The following is a 23168-nucleotide window of genomic DNA, read 5'->3' on the forward strand; positions in this document are numbered from 1 at the left end:
TATGGAGTACTTCTTCTTCTGGCAGGAAAACGGCCGCTGTGTTAGGGAAGGTTTTTCCATTTATTTCTGGGCCCCACTGAGAATTAGATGGGTGGCAGATTATGAAGAGCGAGCCTTTTAATAACATTTAGATCAGGATATTGATCCTCCACTGTTATGGAAGGACCTTTTTCAGGGCAGAATGCAGTTGGCTGAGAGCCAGAGTGACAGATCTTTACTTTCACTCCATCCTCAGCCTCTTAGTCTCTTTCAGAGTTACTTTGTGTCCCTGAAGCACCATTATATGACTCTCTATTACACTTACTGCAAAGATGTTGCACTTACACACTGTGAAAAACTAAATATTTCATGAAATTATCCAAGGTTAGGTCTGAAATCATGTGCTATGTACTGTATAGTGCACTGTTTTGGGGGTCTGTTTTGGTGATTGAAAACAATCCAGTGCACAATGCCGAATATAGTATATCGCTGCTGTCGGAAACAAAACCTCGTATCTCCAAAATGAGAACTTTACAGGAAAAGGAAAAAACTTACTTTACTTTGAATGGAAGGCAATGGAACCAGACACATTTCCAAGTAATTTTGGACCGTTTCTTTTGGCCCATTCATCATGAAATTTACAAACAAGGTAAAGGGCGAAAGATATTTTTAGATTATGTCAAAAACTGAAAAATGACAAAAATGGAGAAACAGGTTTTGTTCCAACAGCAGCGATATGTAATAGTGTACGGGCAATGGCTTTGACTGAAATGGATCCCTATTTGAGTTTTAGGGCACTGTTACATATGTTGGCTGGTATTCTCTTAGCGTCTGAATCATAAAATGGAATTCCAGCTTGATTTTGACAGCACTATTGTTTTTACAGCAGGGGCTTCTCTACTTTTCTTTGTTTTACCCCTCATTGCTCACTCAACTTTTTCACAGACAGATCCAATAATGCGTTTATTTAATCTGAAAAATATTTTCTTTGAATACATCTAAATATTCCATATCAGCAATATTCAAGTCAAATTCCTTTCTGCCAGCAGAATAGCCACTAAGAGGGCCTGCAGAAAGAAGCTACTGTGAAAGTTGTTGATTTTGAACTTTTCCCTTTATCCTGTATCAATTTTGGTGACACTTTATTTGGATAGTGCACTTTGGATGTTTTGTAGATACTTAATGTACTTTTAAATTTCATTCAACTAAATACTTAATTTACTGTAATTTTCTTTAATCCAAAACCTAAACCCAGTCCTCACCCTGCCCTAATCCTGGTCCAAATCTTAACCCTAATCCCACCACGGTGTAGAACCAAGTGAATTTCAACAGATAGTTTAACAATTTAAAAGTGTATGATCTGTAGTGTACTATCCAAATAAAGTGAGACCCATTTTTTGTTGCAGTCTACACAGTGTCACATCCTACAAACTTGACCACATTCATATACCATCAGCAATCATGCCAGCTAGCAATCATGTTCTGATATGTGTAAAATGTAAAAAATGCAGTAACACGTTTTAAGATCTGCTTCATAATGATCACTAAACTATTACCAAGCAATTAACAATACAAAATATAAACATTATTGCTTACTAATAGTTAATTAACTGTTAATAAGCAGACATTAAACTAGTGTTACCAACAAATGCATGAATGCATTTTAAAAATTCATAAAAATTAGTAAAAGGCCCCCAAAAAACAGAAAACTGTATTTGAGTCGTGCTGAAAAAATTCAGTAATCGAGCCAAAGTGACAAACCTCTCATTTCACTCTGTCCTCAGTCTATTATTCTCTTCCAGACAAACTTCTTGTTCTCATGTAAATGTTAGATTTTTCCTGAACAGTTGAAATAGTGGTCAGTTTTTTTTTTTCCTGGCCCTCATGTGCATTTCAACAGCTATCGCACAATCTAGCGATCAGTTTGGCCGTCCCATCGAAGTTATTTGTTTTTTAATTGGCGCTGTTGTTTTAGAGCCGTGTCCCAGTAGCCCTGTTCCGCCTCACTAGGATTTACTGTACGTTCCCATGTTTCGGGCGGCAAAGAAAAACACAAGCTCTTGGCAGCGAGCAGGCTTCTCCACGGCCCGTGTTCATGACTTACAGTCTGGGAAGGTGTCCGCGAGGCAGTACATCTCAAAACGGCTCCTGAACCTCAAATCAAGACCAACTGGTAGCACTTCAGGCTGTGGATGATAATGTGTGTGAACTAGCAGTGATCTTTCTCGCTATTGGCTGGAGGAGGGGGTTTATTTTAAGGTGTACCCATTGGATCCCATTATGTATAATAAAACGGTATCGTGGATGGGATCGGGATTTAAGACTTGGACCCCCGTTCCATTAATCACATTAAGAGTTTGTGAATATTTCAAACATGCAGGATACTGTTAGGATATTTGATCATTGCTTGTGTAGAAAGAGAGGCTCTTGTCTTCCCCAGTCGAGAAACATGACTAAGTTCTTGGGAGTTTCCAACAGATGTGATCCATTGCAGTGCTTTGACATGGCGACGTTAGCAGTCGCTCTCTGCGGAATGAGTTATTGAAAGCGTTTCGTTTTAGAACGTAACACACCACGGCCAACATAAACCATTTTTAGAGCACCGTGGTCCAACGGCTGAACTAATAGCGCAGTAATCATAGGGCTGTGAGTTCAAATCCCAGGTGGGACCCGCTGCCGCTTTGACCTCCGTCTCTTTTCCGCGGCTTGCCTGAGAAAACACCCTTGTGTAAAAGCATAAGTCTTTGGAATATGAAATGTGTCTGTTGCCTTCGATAAACATGTCATGCCAATGATTGAATGCAAATGTGGGATTCCAGGAAATTAAAGGCAGAGCTGTGTGGTCCGCTCACCGTGCTCTGAATGTTTTGACAGCTCAATCTGGTCTTCCTGGTTGTGACCATGTACAAGATGGTGAAACACTCCACCTCGGTGAAGCCCGACTCCAGCCGCTTGGAAAGCATCAGGTGAGTTTGCTTCTTTTACGTTTGTACTGTTCTTTCTTTTGTCCACCAAATTAGTCACCCTTCCTATTTGTTCCAAGATACATTTAGGCCTCGTTTTTTTATTCCACCCCATTTTCCATTTCATTCCACCGCACTTTGATTGCCATCTTAATTGCTTTTGCTTGCGACGTTCCGTATGGTCACGCTTTATGCCAAATGTCCACAATTGTAATAATTACAACGTGACAATTACTTTATATTAACTCAAATTAGTTTTATGGAAATGGATGTGTAATTTATGTCAAAAGTACGCAAGGCAGCGTTCCGGGTCAAAGGCTGAGGACGGGGTAAAGGTTGCATTCAAGCCAAATGTTAGCAGAGCTGCTAATTTGACTTTACGGCTATAATTAGGAAAACCATTAACCTCTGCACAGAGCGGTTAAGTTGTTCACTCGTTTTAGCATCACATGAGTGGTGTCACAGCCTCTTGTAAACACTGTCCTTGAAAAGCACGAACATATTTTAGAACTGTCATTGCGTTACGGCTCACGTTAAAACAGAGACGTTTTATAGGACACGCAGTCATAACTGCGCGCCGAGTAACAGGAGACGGACTCAAAAGAAAACGCTTCCCATGTCATGTAGCTGTAGCAGGCCACCATCCGTCCTGTCTAGCAAATGTGTCATTCGATCCATGTGAAGAGTTCCGGGAATCTCTGGAGAGAGAGGGAGAAAAAGTGCAGCATGCACACTCTCTCAAAACCCAGCCGGAGTGGAGTGAAATTCTGTCATCTAGAAATGCTCTCTGGGCATTCTTATCAAATTTCTCAGCCTGGGTTCCGAGTGGATTTGTGTCTGTGTTATTTATGGATCTTCTCAGGGCATTTAGCTATTGTGCTAATAAAACACGGACTGAAGCATGATTGCAGCAGTAGCGATTGTTTTTTGTGGTGCCAGTTTATGGCAAAACAGCTCCGTTCTTGCATTCATTCTGTCTTCTATCCAGGCAAATTATTTTCTCCTTATGTTTATTCCAGAGTCTTTGTTTTTGTAACATGTTCTTACATAGTAATAAATGTAGTAATTGTGGTAAATGTAATAAAGCATTGATATTTATGTTCTGCATTTTTACTCTGCCTGTCAACATTTTTTTGTCCTGCCTTCTTAGCTGGCAACTTGGTCTCTCATTGATTCCAGAGTTCTTACGTAGTAATAAATGTAGTAATTGTGGTAAATGTGATAAACTATTGCATTTTACTCTGCCTATCAATATTTAAGGACATCTTGCCTTTTTAGCAGGCAACATCTTCTCATTTATTTCATATTTGTTCCAGAGCTGTTTATTTCATGACATATAACATATATTACATATTACTATTGTCATAGTAATACTATTGTCGTAGTAAGTGTAGTAAATCATTGAGCTTTGCATTCTGCAATTTTACTCTTCTTCTCAAAGGTTTAGTAATATCTTTTTTTCTGCTATTATCTACTGCAGGGTTATTGTTTTTTTATAAGATGTTCTTACATAGTAATAAATGTAGTAATTGTGCTAAATGTAATAAATCATTGAAATTTACATTATGCCTTTTTTACTCTATCAACATTTTAAGGGTGTCTTGACATCTTAGCAGGCAGCTTCTTCTCATATTTATTCCATATTTATATTTTTAACATGTTATTACATAGTAATAAATGTAGTAAGTGTAGTAAATCATTGAACTTTGCATTCTGCAATTTTACTCTTCTCAAAAGTTTAAGATTATCTTGCTGTTTTATTTCTCCTTTTTTTATTGCAGATTGTTTATTTTTATACATTTTATACATTATTTCTTACATAGTAATAACTGTAGTAATTGTAGGAAACGTTGAAAATCGTTTGCATTATGCAGTTTTACTCCACCTGTCCAAAGTTGTGGACACACTGCCTCTTTAGAAATGTAAAATTTCTTGCTTTCACTTTTTAATTAAGTAAGAACAAATACCGGCAAAGAAATTGTTAACATAAAATGGCTAATTTGCTAATCCTTTGGTAAACTTAGCAGATTCATGTTAATCTAAGTGTCTTCCTTGGTGTTAAACTTTTGTTAAAAGCACACACTGAAACCCCATTTTAACCAAAGGTGATGAAGATGTTATTCCAATTACAAACAGCATCATCACAAATATTCACGTGTGATATTGTTTTCCTCTAAATAAACCTGCGTATGCTTTAATGTGTTGTTGCAAACGCTGACAGACAGTGTCCATGTGTTGTGCATGTAACGTGTGTATAAGACAGTAAGGCTGATTTGACTCTTTCTCAGGTCCTGGGTGCTGGGTGCATTCGCCCTGCTGTGTCTTCTCGGTCTGACGTGGTCATTTGGGTTGTTCTTCCTGAACGAGTCATCTATGATGGCTTACCTCTTCGCCATCTTCAACACCCTGCAAGGGCTGTTCATCTTTATCTTCCACTGCCTGCTGCAGAAGAAGGTAAGGACATATTCAGCACTCCTTCACAGAGCTTGAAATGTCTGTGCAAACCAAATAGGACCACAGTGTCTACATCTGGTGCCGGACCGGTTCACTTTTTCTTCCTCCGATATCACCCAGGCTCGAATCAGGTTTTCAGATTTTACATTACCATCTCCCAGTTTTAAGCAGTCCTGGTATGCATTTACTGGAGGTGTAAATATCTGACTTCATTTAAACTATAAGACAGTTATGAATTATCAATAACGGCCTAAAAATTTTACACAAGGCTTTTTTTATTATTATTTATACTTGTGAAAATAGCCTGAAAATATTATTCTGGCCAAGAAAATAATTCATAATTTATACAGAATGTTACTATAATCATTTAGCTCACTTAGTTTAATATAAATTTCCAAAATTGATGCCTCTGATTCACCACCTTCATCTAGGCACTGATTGATGAATAAAATTTGTTAAAGAGGAATTTAAATTTATTTATCAACAATTTGATGATGACTGTCATTGTCACTACGTTGTATTTTAACTATCATTAGGAATGTCCAGTTAAATTCAGGTGGTGGTTGAGTGGACAGAATTTTGGAGGCTGCTGTCAGGTTCAGACAAAAAAGTCAGGCCCTAATTAAAACTCTATTCCTTTGTGAAACTTATGCCATTCAGTTTGCTCCCATTTCATGTAGACATTTAGGACGGGGGGTCTGCTAATGCAGCTAAATGATCACCGCAGTCCGGGGATGCTGTTTTCTGGCTTTATTGTTTATTTGTCTAATTAAATTAAGTTGCAATCAAGCTTATGGCTGGTGATTAGCTGTCGTGATTGGGGAAATAACATTAGCCTCTGGGGACTATTAGCGAGTCGCTTACATATAATGATCAAGCGCTAACGTCAGTGATGCGTGGGGTGTGCTTTCACATTTAAAGACATTTCTTGCGCTATCTGTGAAGCTGAACTTTGATATGTACTTCTAGATTATTTACCAGACAGTATAAATAAAAGAAACTTGACGTTACAATGACTGCCGTGTTGCCGGCGGTGATGCGTAAATTAGCTGAGATCCGCCTGGGGGGGAAACTTTACGTCACCATTACTCAGTGTTATCCTTTCCTCTGTTTAATGTTTCAATTCATCAATGGTGTCAAAACAAGTGTTTGCCTGTCTGCTCCATTAGCTGTGTCCTCTCGAGGGTGAAATGAGTGTTTTTTGATGCTGGGCTGATATTGCACGGCTTCCTAAAAGACGCACCCTCTGGTAAGTGTTCAAGAAATGTCTGTGATCGCCAACAGCCTTCGCCGCCCTCGCTTTCTGTCTGTTGTCACAAAGCAAAAGAAACATCAGAACAGAACAATAATCATATACTCTAGTCTTTCGGTATCACTGGCCATTATCATGAGCTCTTGTCATAACCACAATGCTGCAGCTTGTCCCACACAAATGTAAACTCCTTGTTTATAATATCCTGCAATGTCCTCATAACGAATAGCGCACTTCCCCTCGAATGAACACAATGCAATCATGTGAGATGAGTTGTTCTCCTAAAAGGCCATTGTGTTCCAAAGAACTGACGTGCAGTTTGTCTCTGCAGGTGCGGAAAGAGTACAGCAAGTGTTTCCGTCAGTCTCAGTGCTGCGGGGGTCTACCATCCGAGGGGTCTCACAGCACAGGCAAAACTTCCACATCCCGCTCCACCGCCCGATACTCATCTGCTACTCAGGTGACACACCTAACATTGTCATAATTTATCAGTTATTACTGTCATTTTGATACACATTCAAGTTGCATTACATTGTTATTCAAATGTAATTACAAAATTATACATAGTGAATACAATTTGCATTCAGTTTACATACTGTATTATATTTGATTTTACACTTTCTGGTTATTGTGATGGCAAAAAATGAAAACCCATGGCAAAAACAAGACAATGCACAACAATATATTTGCATCGAATTGAAGTCATAATAAAATATCTCCTCTTCTACTTACAAATACAAATGTGGTATAGATTGAGAGTATAGAACCTGTACATTCTGCAGAATATCTCGTCTTGTTTAACTGAGCCATGAGTGGGAGATGAGTAATATAAAAATGACAGCATGCTTTTGTTATTGCTGGCTATAGCAATGGCTTAAAAAGAATTACAGCATGAATACATACATTTGTAGTCTTTTTCTTTCAGGCATGTCGGTTTTGACAAATATCAGCATAAAGGGTTGCCTGGCATATTATCACTCACAGAGGTGAACAAACACGCACAATCAAAAAGAGCTTATTGTATGGAGCTGATGCATAGAATCCTCAAATACTCTCACTTAAGAAAAAGATAAGCAACACATGAAGTACTACGTGAATAATTCTTAGCTAATGTTATGTAAACAAGTTACAACTGCATTCATTAATGTTGTTTTCACCTTAACTGTTGGCTAACAAACATTAACTAATGTATTTGTTAACATTAAATGCACATGAAATTCTAATAATAATGGTTAGCTAATATTAAGCACATATAACAATCACATTAATTGCATTAATGCATATTATTTTCATGTCTTTGTTGACATAATGCACAGATAAATTAACATTCAGTAAGCAGCTTAATTGGCTGTAATAGCACTAAAGCCATAGTGGGTAGTAACTACTCAGTTAAATGTACTCAAGTTACTTATTGTTACTGCAGTGAAATAATGACTGCAGTAAAAGCACCTTATAGAAGTACAAACATATCAAGTAACTTACAGAACTGCAGCGGAGCTTCTTAGAACATCCACCATCAGTACAGGAACGGACGTCTGTACACTCTCAGAAAAAAAGGTATGAAACTCTCACTGGGCCAGTACCCCTCTTGTCACTGGGGATGTCTTAGGACCTTTAGTCAGGGAGCATAAATGTACCATAATCCACTGAAATTATAATTATATATTTTTACTCCACACACCCCGTCTCATCTCCAGGCTTTTTATTTTATTGTTCTGTTTTAAAACATTAGGTTATAAAAAGGTACAAATATGTACTTTTCACCTGGAAAAACTTATTTAAGGTTTACAATTGGACCTTAAAACCACTTTTGTACCTTTGAGGAAACACTTTGTTTGTACCTTGATGAATGAAAAATCTTTATTTTTGGATCTTTTGGTCTAAAATAAAATGCTAAAGCTGTAAAGTGAGAGGAGTAATCAACAGTACACACAGAACAGGAGCTGAACCAATAAAAGAGAATGAAGCCCAAAAAAGTGAATTTTGAAATTTTACTTGAGTACATGTAAGTAGTTATAACCCGCAACTGTTTAAGTGTTATTACAGCCAATTAAGCTATTGTTTAACGCTGCTCATTGAGTCTTAACTCATCTATGCAGTATACATGGCCCAGCATGAGCAAAGAGATGAAAAAACATGAATGAATGCAATTGTTATTTGTTTACTTAATATTAGCTGACCAATATTAACATAGTATATCATGGTTTTAATGTTAACAAATACATGAATATTAGATACTCAACATAATGTGAAAACAACACCAATTTATCTTCTTGTTACCTGTTTACTTCATATTAGCTAACTATTATTATTGCAATATTTCATGTGTTGATCATGTTAACAAATGCATTAGTGCTAGTTAGTCAAGACCTATTTTAAAGTGATACCCAAAATAATATTCAGAGTGAAGTACACTAAGATTATATCAATATAGATTTATATACTGGCTATTGTGAGATGTGTTCAAGCAAACATTATGTGACAAGAAAATTCTTCGTTTCTGATATATGAGAGAGATTTCGGGCCCACTCTTGGACTAATCCATGTAATGCCCATGGTGAATCACACTTTTTGTTCTAGGGTTAGGCTTAATCTGGGTCTGGGAAAACTTTCAAGCCAAAGTGTCTTCTGCAAATGTGTGCAGAAGACACTGTTTATTTATGCTCCTCATTATTTGCACTCACAATTTCAGCTCATGCCAGATTTCTTCTCACGGATGCAATTCAGTGAACCCAAATTGTGGATGAAATTTAATTTCTCATCCAGATTAGATCTGATTTTGTCTGCACAACTGGAATGTAGTTGTGCAAACAGTAAAATCTGCTATTTAAATGAGATGGGCTGCAGCTGCTATCATGTACATAATTGTGGTTAGTGGGTTGCCAGCAACAGTAAATCAATTGCAAAAGTGGAATTTATTTTTTATCTGCAGACGCTAAATGAACTGCTCTGAATGGCACTCTTAGGGAATCAGGGCCTTTTTGTCATGGTTGGAATATCAGTGTCATCGGTGTGAATCCACTTCACAGCTGTAGTTCTCTTACTGCAGTTAATTAGCAGCCACATCATTTTAAAACCCCACGTGAAAAAAAAGTTTCCTGTCAAACCTCGGATTCTGCCGAATATAGCCCAGCATGTTTCGCATTACACTGCATTATTAATATCTTCTCATCCTCCGTAATGACACTATAAAGCGAATATTGTTATTGCTTTTTGCCAAAGTAGCGCTTCTAGCAATTACTTGTTACCACAGATGTTAATAAGGCAGCACCATGCTCCGAATATCATCCATAAATATGAATATGAATATGAATTTTTGTAATTCTTTGTGTGTAGTTGGGTTGCGTGTTGAGCTGGAGACGCAGTGATAATAGTAATGATAGATCTTACCTTCCACTGCACGTCACATTATTAGCATGTGCTTTTAACATGCTGTGTGCACCGCTAGCTAATGGGGTGTGTGCGCTGATGTGTGTGTGTGTGTGTGTGTGTGTGCGTGTGTGTGTGGGTGTGTGTGTGTGTTGCCGCAGAGCCGCATCAGGAGGATGTGGAACGACACGGTGAGGAAACAGTCCGAGTCGTCCTTCATCTCCGGAGACATCAACAGCACATCCACGTTAAACCAAGGTGAGGCCGGCGTACTACTGCATGCAGCGAGACAAAGCAAGTGAAAGAAATGAATGTAATGATGAGGTTCTTATGCTCTTCAATGTGGGGATAACATTTTACCTCTTCAATCCCCATCGTCCCATTGTCAAATGAATACTTGGCAATTGTTATATGAATAAAAAACAATGAATAAATAAATACTTATGGCACTTAACCCTTAAAAGCATTCATCAAATCGCTAGCAACCCATGAACTCATTCTCCCCACTGCTTCAGTTTTTAAGATAAAAAAAAAGAAAAATGAAAAGAAAAAAAAACATGTATCTCCATTTTTTGAGGTTTTTACTTTTCTACATCAGATTTCTACGGCAGTTTTTCTTTGGACAGTGACTATCTATCTATCTATCTATCTATCTATCTGTCTATATATATATACATATATGTATATATATATATATATATATATATATATATATGTATATTGATGTGTGTATATGTGTGTGTTAGAGACCACTCTTTGTTTCATAACAGCCCTTAAGTACAAGATATTATTTTTGTCAGTGTTGGAAAAAAACAATCTTTCAATATTTCATATTTGAGAGAAAATGAAGCTCTACAATTCAATAATCACTTCAATACTATGGGTTTGAGAGGATGTGTAGCTAATTAGAAGTTCTTACTGAGAAAAGGAAATGGACAAAAACACAAAACTAGAACATGAAACTGGACATCTGGGATGCAGAATAAGATTTTATGGACTGATGAGTCTAAATTTATACTTAGGTTTGCTAGAGTTGAGCGTGAGCAGAAAGTACAACCATCTTTTAAGACTGAACTTTGGAGATATAAAAAATATACCCACAGATTTCTTTATAAACCTGAAGTTCAAGTCTCCTGAAAAGAGTGGAAGCTGTAATAAAGGTAAAAAGTATACTCAATAAATACTGAAAAATTATATGTAGTTGTTAAGACTTCTGTGTAATTTTCTGTTAATACATTTTCTGTTTTTTTGTCTGACACTGACAAATAAATAACTTGTACTTTATGGCTGATTTGACTTGAAATTACATAAATGAAGGGCGGTGTGTGACTTTTGCACAGTACTGTACATTATTGCCAAAAATGCACTTACGCTGTCATGGAAGATCAATATGTGTTAGATGTTTTTACTTTCATATAAAAAACGTCATAACATTGCTTTTATTAGTTTATTTATTTTTAATGTATTATTGTTATTATTATTATTATTATCATTATTATTATTATTATTATTAGTAGTAGTAGTAGTAGTATTATTATTGTTATTTTAACAAACTGTTAGTCACAGTTAACTTGTGGCCATTTCCACCTGCTAGCTAGGTCTCCAGTATTGCATCATGCTACCAAGCTTGGAGGCTGAAGATTAGGACGTGCCTCCTTCGATCATATGAAGTGCAATGGCATCCTTTCAAATTGCCACTAATGCAGCATCATTGGACAGCTAAACATGCTTGGAGGAGAACAATAACTGGCAATTCTGTTAGATCAGCTAACATATGCCTGCATTGGTTGGCATCATGCTGAGTGATGGTGCGGAGAAGTAGGGCCATCCTACTTGCCCCAGTGAGTGAGGCCTATTAGTTATATGAAATTTACCAGCTGCTCTTACATTACATAAACAATTTTAATGAATGGAACAATTAAAAATGTAAAATTACTGTAAATTTACCATTTCAGATACAAAGTTTGGGACAGGTCAATAATACCCTGCTGTCTCTATGTACGATTAGCATACATGCAGGCATTTAAGGGTTAAATGCATAAATAAATATTTATTGTGTTGGTCAGTGATTGTTCCAGTGATGTAACCTAGAGACATTCACATGACAGTTACATGTGTTAATCTCGTTCTGTTCTGCTCAGTCCTGCTCCGAAACAAAAAGCACTCTGTGTACGATTTTACAGAATGAGCTCCTGAAAATGTTAGATTTTTTTTTATCTCACCTTGTAACCTAACAACGTCGAAACATGCCAGAAAGCGCAAAAAGCTCAAAACCATCAACAAACGCTGGAGACAAAACTCTTCATCTGATCAGTCTGGCATTCGCAGCGCTGCTTTCAGTTCCCCCACTGAAAAAGCTGTACTACCACCTGTCAGATTTTAAAAATGGACTGATCAATTATTTAGACTGAGCAAGAGTGTTGCTGATGAGAAGATGATGTTCAACTCTGCGCGACCCCCCGACTCGCAGCCCGCTGCTAGCAGAGCCTCTGAGTCACACACTGGCCCTTAAAACGGCCCACCAGGTATCGCTCACGCTCGGCTGATGGCAAAAGTTTGTCAGTCCTTTTCAAAAGTTCGGGCAGATCTGACGGCTGCTCCCTCGACAGAGGCTGAGAGTGTTTGCGTAATCGGTCCCTCAATCACTCGAAGGCGTTCGGAAGCACACAAAAGGCTCCTGTGTGTCGATGTCACAAGAAGAATGAGGTTGTGGAGCGTGAGAAACAGGGTTGTAAACACAGTGTGGAAGGATATTCTATCATGTTTTATGCAAATTGAACTTTGACGGATGAATGTCAAGCATTTTGCCCGACGTCACTGAATGCTCCACTCTGATTGGCTAGTGAGCAGCCAATATTTCTTGATTATTTCATGACCTCTGAATAATGACCTCTGAAGTACATCTTATCTTATCAAATTACTGTGAATCTAGTTATGTGAAAATGTGGCCCACTGAGATTTTACGATTGTTTGCTGTTTGCAAATTATGCTAATTAAGAGGTAGCCTTCGTTAGCTGTCTGTCAAGCTTAGTAGCGCAGTAATACCATATTCATAAAAAAGAGATTAATAATGTTGAAGTCGCCCTGACAATGCCAGTGCATGCAAAACAAACAAATCTTTTGTCCATTAATGTAAATGACCATTTAAAGGGCCAATATCATGAATAACCATATTTTCCTTGGTTTTTTAAATAAGGATACACTCTTAGCAAAATAAAGGAGAAAAGTTGTTTGACTCTAGAATCATTTAAAAACAACAATATAGAACTGTTTCCATCATAGAGAAGAAGCAGCAAAGATCCATTTAAAGAGTCCTTGAAGAACCAACTTTTTAAGAACGTATTTTGTTGCTGTAAAAAATTAATAATAATAATTTTAGCGGTTTTTAGTTTTGTACTGAATTTGAGTTCAGCAGCTGCTCATTACATTGTGTGAAAATTTCATCATGTATAAACCAATAGAAATGCTCCTAAATTGCTTGTAATAAAATTATTTAATGTTAATTTACATTTAAAGTAAAGAACATTTTTGCCGTCTCCTGTAAAGTTATTTTTGAGATACTTGTTTTTCTTTTGAAAGCAATGATATATGGATGTAATTTGTAAACATTCTTAAAATTTCAAAACATACCACTTACTATGCAAACTTAGCAGCAAAAACAGTTTTGAATTTTGTGATGTCATGAAAAATCTGTTCAGCCTAAGCAATTCAAACCCAACCATTTATATAAACGTTATGAAGAATGCTTTTTGGATATGACACGGAGCAGCCAATTACAGCAGAGGTCAATTACATAATTTAGTCCTATAGGCACAGTGACAAAAACAGCCTGTTTAATTCTAAGGGATAAAGAGAGGTTGGAAAATGGTCATGTAAAAATGATTTATGACTGGTTTTGGTACATAAGCCTAAACAAAACAAAAATGTAGGATATGGACCCTTAAATCACAATTATGATAGATTGCGTCCTCGCCTCCGAGCCAAGAATCGCTGCAATTGGCAGAGTTTTGGAGTTCAGCTTTTTAATAATACTTAAACACGTTGCAAATGTAGCGGTAATGTGCGTATTTATCACAGTCTCTGAGACAGCTGTGCTACTATTGGCTCCGTTTCTGATCGGGCCTTGAAGCCATTCTGCTTAAACGTTGCCATTCCTTTATAGAGGACATGTTTTCTCAATAGCAGGTGTTTATCACTGTAAGCGTGTGAAGAAGAGGAACATGGTCATCATCATCTGTGGTCAATTTAGTTTACTTACATCAACAGGATCCCATCATAAACCCTTATTCCCTCTGTGTTGACCTTGACACACTTGTAGTTCTAAAAAGAACGCACAAATATATCGTGTGAAATGCTGAAAACAACACAGTGGGTCAGATGTATGAGAACAAGCCCAGCGCAGAAATGTGCCTTGATGGGTACGCAGGGTTCGCACACAATGCAGCTGAATTTAATATTCAATTTGCTAAAACTACAGCTTTTCAATGCAAACTGCACAAAGCCCCGCCCACTTACTACATTTTAAGGTTTTGTAGCTGCGTATTTTGTGGTGCGGCTTCTCACATATTTACATCTATTCCTCAGAGTTTAAACAGTGTTATTCTGAAGGTAAACATTGGCTCAGCATGTGTTTCAGGCTTGCGCCTGCATCCAAGCACTGTCTCTGCAGCTGCTGTTAAATGAAGACAGTTAAATAAAGAAAAACACGTCTTTTGACACCCTAATGCAAATAAACGTGATTTTAAAAGGCAGATGAAACTTGACGGAAAACCAGTCAGTTGCTCAAATGTTTGCGCGGCCCTCATGTAAATGCATGAAAAAATAAAGGGCATTTACGTTTTTCCTCACTGTAAAAAAAGCAGCAGGAGCAACAGACAAAACCTATTAATGATGGCAAAAATCAGTCATTCAACTTCTTAGAAATACTGTCTTTTACTATAATTCAACAGTTTCATTAATTCAACTAGTCATTCTGATATACAGTTTTCACCTTATTAGCAACAACTATTAAAATAAACACAAATATCTGTGAAATTAGGGTGATCATTTGTTTTTATGATTTTGCATTCTCTCCAAATTAACAGCAGTGCTAAAATATGGCATATGTATGGTTTATTTACAAGCATTTAAACTACAAAAACAGGTACTGACCATAAAATTTTACAGTACTTTGACAGTGATTTTTTTTCTTTCTTTTTTTTTGTCTTTTTACACTGCATGCACACGACCTGTAAATTGCATGTTTAGGCTCATGCACCAGTTTCATACCAAACATACAGATAGACTGTGCACAATTTGTGCCTGACACTGGCCAGGAAATTGGGTACATTGAAACCAAAGTGTAGCATATTCTATATAAAGGATAAAGAAAGAATGTAAGAAATTTGGCTAACAGTCTTTTTTGTAGGGTGGTGTTCATAAGGCTACATAAACATTTATCAACACTTAATTCAATAGGCATCGTTTGTCATACTGTTTGCATTTGCTAACTTTGATGTCAACTTGACATAAAGTCTATGATTTCTTTTTAACTTTAAATTGAATCATGATTCTTTCTGGTGTGAAATGACACAGCTTGCCAGGCTGGTTGAACCATAGTGAGCATTTTGTGATCCTTAGCATTTAAGAATTATGTCATGTCATCAGCATTACATCACTGTGATGCACAAAGTCACTTAACATTTGACCCCAAAAATGCTGTGACACAACCCAATGTTGATGTCACCTGACATAGGTTTCATGTCATATTGACATCAAAGCTGACAAAAGCAGTCTTTATGACGGACGACCCCTGTTGGGATTAGAAATGCTAATGTGGGTTTATGTCTGTTGTCATGATGAGCTTATGTGTCATGTAGCCCGAACACTGTTCACACTGAAATTTGCATTGATTGTCTTCAGTATTCTGTGGTTGAACATTCATGTGTTCGTGTTTATTCTAGTCATCATTTTATTCTTGGTAGATCAAATATAATCCTGCTTTATAATTAGATGTTGGCAGGAAAACACTTTTGGAATTGCTGTTTAATCCTGACTGTGTAGGCGGACGGGCACTTTGTACTGCTATCTAAGAATTCCTTCCCTTTTTTAATTCCTTCTCTTTTTTCCCACCTTTCTCTTTTCGTCCTCCTCCCTCCCTCTCCTCCTCCTCCTCCTTTTTCTTTCTTCCTGCAGGAATGACTGGCAACTATCTGTTAACTAACCCCCTCCTCCGAGCACACGACACTAATAACCCCTATAATAACCTCCTGGCTGAAACCATCGTGTGTAACACACCCTCCCCGCCCGTCTTCCACTCACCAGGTGCCCCACGCTCTCCTCTTTCTGCATGGAAACGATGCTGTGGTGCCATGTGTGTGCGTGTTTAGGGGGTCTGGGTGGGGTTTTGTGTGGCTTCCTGCTTATATGGGGTTGGAAAAAACTCTTGGCTTTTTCAACTGAACTGTACTGGGTTTATTTTGTTTTTGCTTTTTTTTCCTCGTGGATCATGAACAGCATTGCAGGTTTTGTTGCAGTAGTTTTTTGCCTCCCTCTTCATCATCTTGTGTTTGCTTCCTTTGAAGTTTATCTTTGGAGACTGTGTCGAATTTTTATTTCAGGAAAATGCTGCATGAGCCCCATTCCACAGTCCCATCTCTCTACATTCTTTTATTTATCCTCTAGTTCTTGGAAAAAAAAAAAAGTTATAATGCCTAAGGCTTTAAATGAGTATTTACAAGTAATTAGTCAGTAACTACTATGCAATACGCAAAACATGCAACAATGCATATATACATATATATTTATATATATATATATATATATATATATATATATATATATATATATATATATATATTCTTTGCCAGAGACATGCTTTCAGTTTTTTAGAGAAATCTGCATGGATATTTTATAATATCAAACACTTTCAGTAGTATTGATTATATTTTATATAACATTAGAAAACATATGAATGCCATTAACACAGTAAGTAGGAATTTTAAGTATTTCAGTGTTTTCTTTTAACAGTTTCCAAACCTCTCTTCCCAATTTTAGCCCATTTTTATTTGCAGTTATGATTCGACATCTAGATTCAACACCTAGTTTGACTTGAATATACATATATATATATATATATATATATATATATATATATATATATATATATATATTGTACACAATGAAACAAAACAGCATTCCTCCAGGGCCATGGTGCAACACAGGAACACAAGTGCAAGACAATACAGTGCAATAAATACGAAAGACTTACAAATAAATACAAAACAGGACACAGGCAGTAACATACTATGACATATTAGCAGTTAGCCTAGCATCTATGAGCATGAGTATTTGGTTGATACAGTGTTCCAGCAGCCAATTTGTAAAGAAAGAAATGGGATATATTTACATATATAGTTAAAATGTAACATGCAGTTTTGCTTTTTTCAGTCCACTTCGATTCTGAACTGGAGTCAGTTTTTTTTTCTTTTTCTTTTTTCATGTCATGTTGCAATTTCCACGCCATGCTCATGCTAATGCACAGATGGGCTGTTATTTTTCTCTTGCCGCCTTGCATTGTTCCCGTGGCCGTAGCGGAGCCGTGACTGGCATTCGCCGAGGGGGGGTTTCTGCATAACGCTCGGCCTTCCCTCAAAAACCCAGCAGAAACAAACAGCTTTAACTGACGCTGAAATGTTCCATCAGCCGACGCTAACCTGACAGTCGCATCTGGCGGCGTCTCGCGATGAAATGATGGAGGGAGAGAGAAATGAAGAGATAGACGGGAGGAAAATAAAGGAGGTCATACGGAGAGAATGGATTTTAGTGAGTCCTGACAGACGGCGATTATGTTGCGGGCGTTTCGGAGTTTTTTTGGACATGCGGAATGTTGCGTATGTGTAATTAAGAGCACTCCTCTGGGCTCTTTGCATTTAGATTGCAAACAGAAAAGACACATGAAAGGAAAAAAAGAAGAAGGAAGAGAAAAAAGAAGCAGGATGCATCTGTGTATGTTTCATAAAGCAGTTTCCATCACGTCACTTGTCACGGACAGGCATGGAGCTAATCACCACTCTGAAAATAAGACATGCATATAGGCTAGCATGAATTTTTCTCACAAGGACAGACAGGGCTATTTTTCACCATGTGATGGAGCATTCACACTGCTCAATGGCTGCTGTCACTCACATCAGTCGTTAATGCACACTCAGGGGACGAAAAACAAGCATGCTAAAGCCTACCAAATTAACTTTGTGCCTTTTTTCAGATGAGTTCATGCCATAACAGAATTATTCAGTCTGCATGCCTTCAATGTGCTCTATGCTGTCTGATCTATGAAAAATTGACTGCAGGGATAAGGAGGATGCGAGCTACTCTCCATCTGTTGAGACTTTGTTTAAGTAAACCACTATTTGTTTAAGCTTTTAAGTGTATTTAGCTATAAAAGTCACCTTAACGTTCATCTGTCATTATTATATATCCAGATTTTGCATAAGTGATGATTTGCAAACTGCCTAGAAATGTCATAACACATTAATTAGCATTGAATAGGGTCCCTACCAAGCCATACTATATTCATAAACAGCTTATATCAATATTTGCAAGATGATATGAGATATTTTATGAAATAAATGAAATTATATTATGGCAGAAGGAAGAAAGAATACATAGACCACCATTAAAAGTTTGGAATCACTATTATATAATCAATTTTATATACAGTAATAACTTGAACAGTGCATTTCTAAATATTACAAACTATTCACCATAAAGCATTTTTGTGTTATATATTTGTGTGTATCTGTGCACAAGAAGTGCATAAAATGATAGACCTTATACTGTAAAAATATCTGTTTCCATTAAATTCATCTGCCTTGAGATTTGATCTCCACTTTTCCACTTATAGTCAATACTAGGTATTTTTTTTGTAACTTAATTCATGATCTTATACCACTTACTCTGCAAGTTTAGAAGCTTCTGTGGCTCAGCTGATGATTCTGAAACTATCTAGCATTTCAAAAACCTATTTACAGATTCTTATGAATTGTTTGCGCTAAATTAACATATTCGATTCACTTTGTCAGCCACCAAATTAACCTTAATATTTTTGAAAACAGTGATTCCAAACATTTGAATGGATCATGAACCATCACCAACACTGCCACAAATATTTACTCATATGAGAATGAATTTCCCTAGTCTTCGATATGTTATGTTGCTGCAGTCCAAAACAAAAAACAAAAAACATGTTAATTGTGTATCACAAACATTTGAGAAACATAGGTGTCCCCAAACTTTTGACTTTCAGCAGTGTACACAGAGTACTTAGGCAGTAGACATTGCAAAGCACATCCAGCCTCGCAGCGTTCTTCTTAACGTCACCGACGACAGCGAAGAAATGAGCAATAATCCTCGAACGCTCGTGTTAACTCAGTATGGGGCCCGAGCAATTTCGGCAGTTCATCGGTCCCACAGAGGAATCACAGGCAGAGATAAGAGGGGCTCGCCCTGTCAGAGAAACTAGCAGGTGGCAAAGCGCTTCTGCCGTTAGTGCGCTAATCAGACAAGAGTTTCATTCACTACGTTTGAGTCACTCATTATATTTGATTAAACCGCTTTCATGTTATTTCAAGTCATTTTAAATGCAGGCTGCAAAATAAATAGGTGCCTTTGACTTTCAAATCTTTGATCTTGAGATACTCAAGAAGGAAAAAGTTGAACGCCTTCTTGCAATAATTTAACAGTTAGCCTCTCCAGCTCAACATCACAGGTTTTGCAGCATATTGTGTCCAGTGATCATTGTGCATTGGGCAGAGTATGTGAGGGTGGGGAAGAGAGGGGCTGCTGTTAGAATTCCAGCCACATCTCCCCAGAGCTTTTACTCAAAGCAACCTGAGGAAGGCTTCCACGCATGCGTACTTAAAGCCCGACTCACTAGCACACTAATGGCCTCTGCAGTAGCTCACAGAGGCCTGAACAAAATGGAAATGTAGCATTTACCCACTGCACTCATGCAGTCCAGAGTATGAAGGGTGTGGTCAATAAAACAATACATAACAACTGGATAAATTGCTTTATCCAAAGCCTCAACCTGTTAATAGGCTGCCACTTTACAGCAGTGCACTAAATTAGAAGTTTACAATAGTGTGCTTTTTTTAAATCTACCACTTTATGATAGTACTCTGCTTTTGAAGTCCATCACTTTACAATAGTACACTATTTTTGAAGTCCATCACTTTAGAGTAATACACTACTTTTAAAATCCACCACTTTACAATAGTACACTACTTTTGAAACCCATCACTTTACAGCAGTACACTACTTTTGAAATCCACCACTTTAAAGTAATACACTACTTTTACAATCCACTACTTAGTACACTACTTTTGAAATCCATCACTTTACAGTAGTACACTACTTTGAAGTTCACCACTTTACAGAAATATGCTACTTTTACAGTCCAACACTTTACAGTAGTGCACTTTTTTTGAAGTCTGTCACTTTACAATATACAATAGTGAACTGCTTTTGAAGACTACTACTTTACAACAAGTCAAGTCAAGTCAAAGTTTCTTTATATAGTGCTTTTTTTACAACCAGTATTGTCAGAAAGCAGCTTTACTGCTGAATTTTTGAAGCTCGCCACTTTACAATAGTGATCTATTTTTGAAGCCTGGAACTTTACACTATTGTATTAGGAGGCCACTATTTTATACTCTTGTTGAGAAGCATACAGGAGAACCTCTACTTCTCTAAATCTTACTATGCACCACTCTCATCCAAACAAAGTAGATTAGCAGGCACAGCATAACTGTAATGCACTGTGGAGACAACACTATGCCCATACACATCTGATAGGTCAACTCAGAGCCTTACACATAGACAGGGCTAAATGCAATAAGTGTAGCTAATAGGCCAATTACCTTGTATAGTCTGGTCTATAAGTTGATGATGGCGATAGGCTAGCACATCAGAGCCTTCGTCTGTGAATAGTTGTCTTTTTCTGAGATATTGTCAGCAGCCGTATCAGAGTAAATAAAGCCACTATTTAAACCCTGTTAAATGGTCAAGGTGATTAGCAGGAGGTTTTCAATGGTGTGTAGGTGTAGGAATCTCACACCCCTCGCAGAATGATGAATAAACCATTTAGTGAAGGAAACTCTTTAGTTGAATCATGGCGCATTCTGTTCCCTATATTAGTGTGCCACATTTCTCCAATGTAGCAAATAGAGAGCAGGGTGCTATTTCGAAAATAACGGTCATTCAAAAGGCATTTCAGTGCTGTTTTTCAAAGCCAAAGGAGATGCAGTCTCAGTCACTGGAACTTTTATGTAAACATGCAAAGAAACACTGTGAACAGCAGCAACTATGCTAAGCCAATTACTGATAACTTAAAGCTAGTCGATTATATCCTAGTTTGAGGTTGTGTTATGATTAATTTTGTTGTTGTTTTAGAGGCTGTTGATTCTGTAGGTACAACCCTGCAGGTACAATCCTGCAGGTGGATGAAGGCCAAACAAAATAGCCAGAATGGCCATGAAAAGGATGAAAAGATGAGAGGATACTTAGACGTAGTCTCCAGAAATGCTACAGGGAGAAGATTAGCTTGATTAATCAAATAAATTAAGGCAATATACTTCAATATTTTGGTTAATATGCTTTAAAAAGGAGTTTGAAATCAAGTATTCCAAAGAAATGTGTTTTACGCCCTTTACTGGATCGATTATGGCTTTGTTAACAAACTGCCGATGTGCTGCCAAATTAATTTAAAGTTGCCTATCAAAATTGTGGCCGTGTGAATTGTGTGGCTGGCTTAACGTGCAATAGATATCAAACCTATTAATGTATATGTGGACAGAGCATCTGAGGCTGAGATTAGGTGGTATCCATTAGTCCATAGGTTCATTATACATGTTGGCATAGCAACATCACTTCCTTTTAGTACAAAACGGTGCAGTGTTTTAATATTTTGCACAGTAGCCAGGCACAATCTTGCATTATTAAGCTGAGCACACTGTGTATGCTTGATCATATTTAGTATTTATTAACTGGGACACAGCGAAGGCCTCTTGAGCAGTGACGCAGTGCCATTGTGGCATGAGCGGTAGGAAGTGACACGTCCACTTGCATTCTACACACATCCGTTAGGCTCTCCAGACAATACCTGTCTGGATTAGAACGATTGCTGATGCATAAACAAGTGCAAAATAATCCTGGCAGTAGCCATGTTTCACTGTCGATCGCTCCTCCTTCCTCACTCTTAGCCCTTTCCCCCCCACCCTCCCTCAGCTGAACTCGTTTGATGTCTGTTTTTAGTTTCTTCTCGCCGTCTACAAAGGAGACGTCTCTTATCTCGACTGCGGCGTGTCACACTACAACACCGATGGATTTTTTTGTTTTTGCTTTTTTCCTCCCCCCCTCCCCCCGTTGCTGCAATCTCACACCCATTTCTGTTCAAATTAGAGCGACTTAAATCCTATCCTATGCAGGGCGTGAAGTGGAGCAGGCAGTCGATACAGCGTGTGGCTTTCTCATCCTGCGCCTCGCTCGCCCTCTCAGCTTTCCTCCCTCCCTCTCTCTCCTCCTCTCATCCTCTCCTGCTTTTTTTTTTCCTTAACATACATTGCCTTTTTCATTCTCCATCACACAGACATGAGGATCCATAAATATGACTGTTTGAAATTCAATCTTTTTTTAAAACACTGCTCTGTGTGCTTTGTAATTGTAACCTGACTGTGGGTCGGTTTCTCACACATGGATTAAGCCTAGTGTTGGGTTAAATTCTGGTGTTACTGATGTTACACTATTAACCCTTAGAAGTCTGGCTAACACTTTACTGAAGAGCAGCGTTCATTAGGCTATATGACACCTCTATAAGCCTTTTATGGCTTTTTCCAATAGGTGTCAGCTGTCAATACATTTGCTGAGGTAAAATATGGATGTTAAAATGGACAAAGGCAGCCTTTAGGGCAACTGACAGTCGAATAAGCCTTTATGAAGGTTTATGTAGGTTTAGGTCAATTTAATGTAATGCTTATGTAGGTGTCCAATAGCCTTATTAATTCTATCTATCTATCTATCTATCTATCTATCTATCTAGTTACATTCACATGCAAAATTTGGGGACCTGTGGTCAAATAACATTTTGTTGCTGTTCTAAGTGAAAATAAACA

At 37.6% G+C, this 23168-nt stretch overlaps 1 protein-coding gene across 13 annotated transcripts in view; it reads left to right on the forward strand.

The window, feature by feature from the left end:
- LOC118825694 (adhesion G protein-coupled receptor L2-like) overlaps window positions 1–23168 on the forward strand; it is a 180121-nt gene that overhangs the window by 149096 nt on the left and 7857 nt on the right. For 7 of the 13 annotated variants that reach the window (XM_036596446.1, XM_036596447.1, XM_036596448.1 and 4 more), the window contains 5 exons: window positions 2854–2945; window positions 5231–5396; window positions 6980–7108; window positions 10179–10275; window positions 16192–16320. In XM_036596446.1, the coding sequence (XP_036452339.1) occupies window positions 2854–2945; window positions 5231–5396; window positions 6980–7108; window positions 10179–10275; window positions 16192–16320 (613 nt within the window). The remainder of the gene's footprint in view (window positions 1–2853; window positions 2946–5230; window positions 5397–6979; window positions 7109–10178; window positions 10276–16191; window positions 16321–23168) is intronic. The other 6 variants (XM_036596449.1, XM_036596450.1, XM_036596456.1 and 3 more) reach the window with 1 other exon arrangement.

The sequence above is a fragment of the Colossoma macropomum genome, unplaced genomic scaffold (genome assembly GCF_904425465.1).
Source record: "Colossoma macropomum unplaced genomic scaffold, Colossoma_macropomum, whole genome shotgun sequence".
Classification (NCBI taxonomy): domain Eukaryota; kingdom Metazoa; phylum Chordata; class Actinopteri; order Characiformes; family Serrasalmidae; genus Colossoma; species Colossoma macropomum.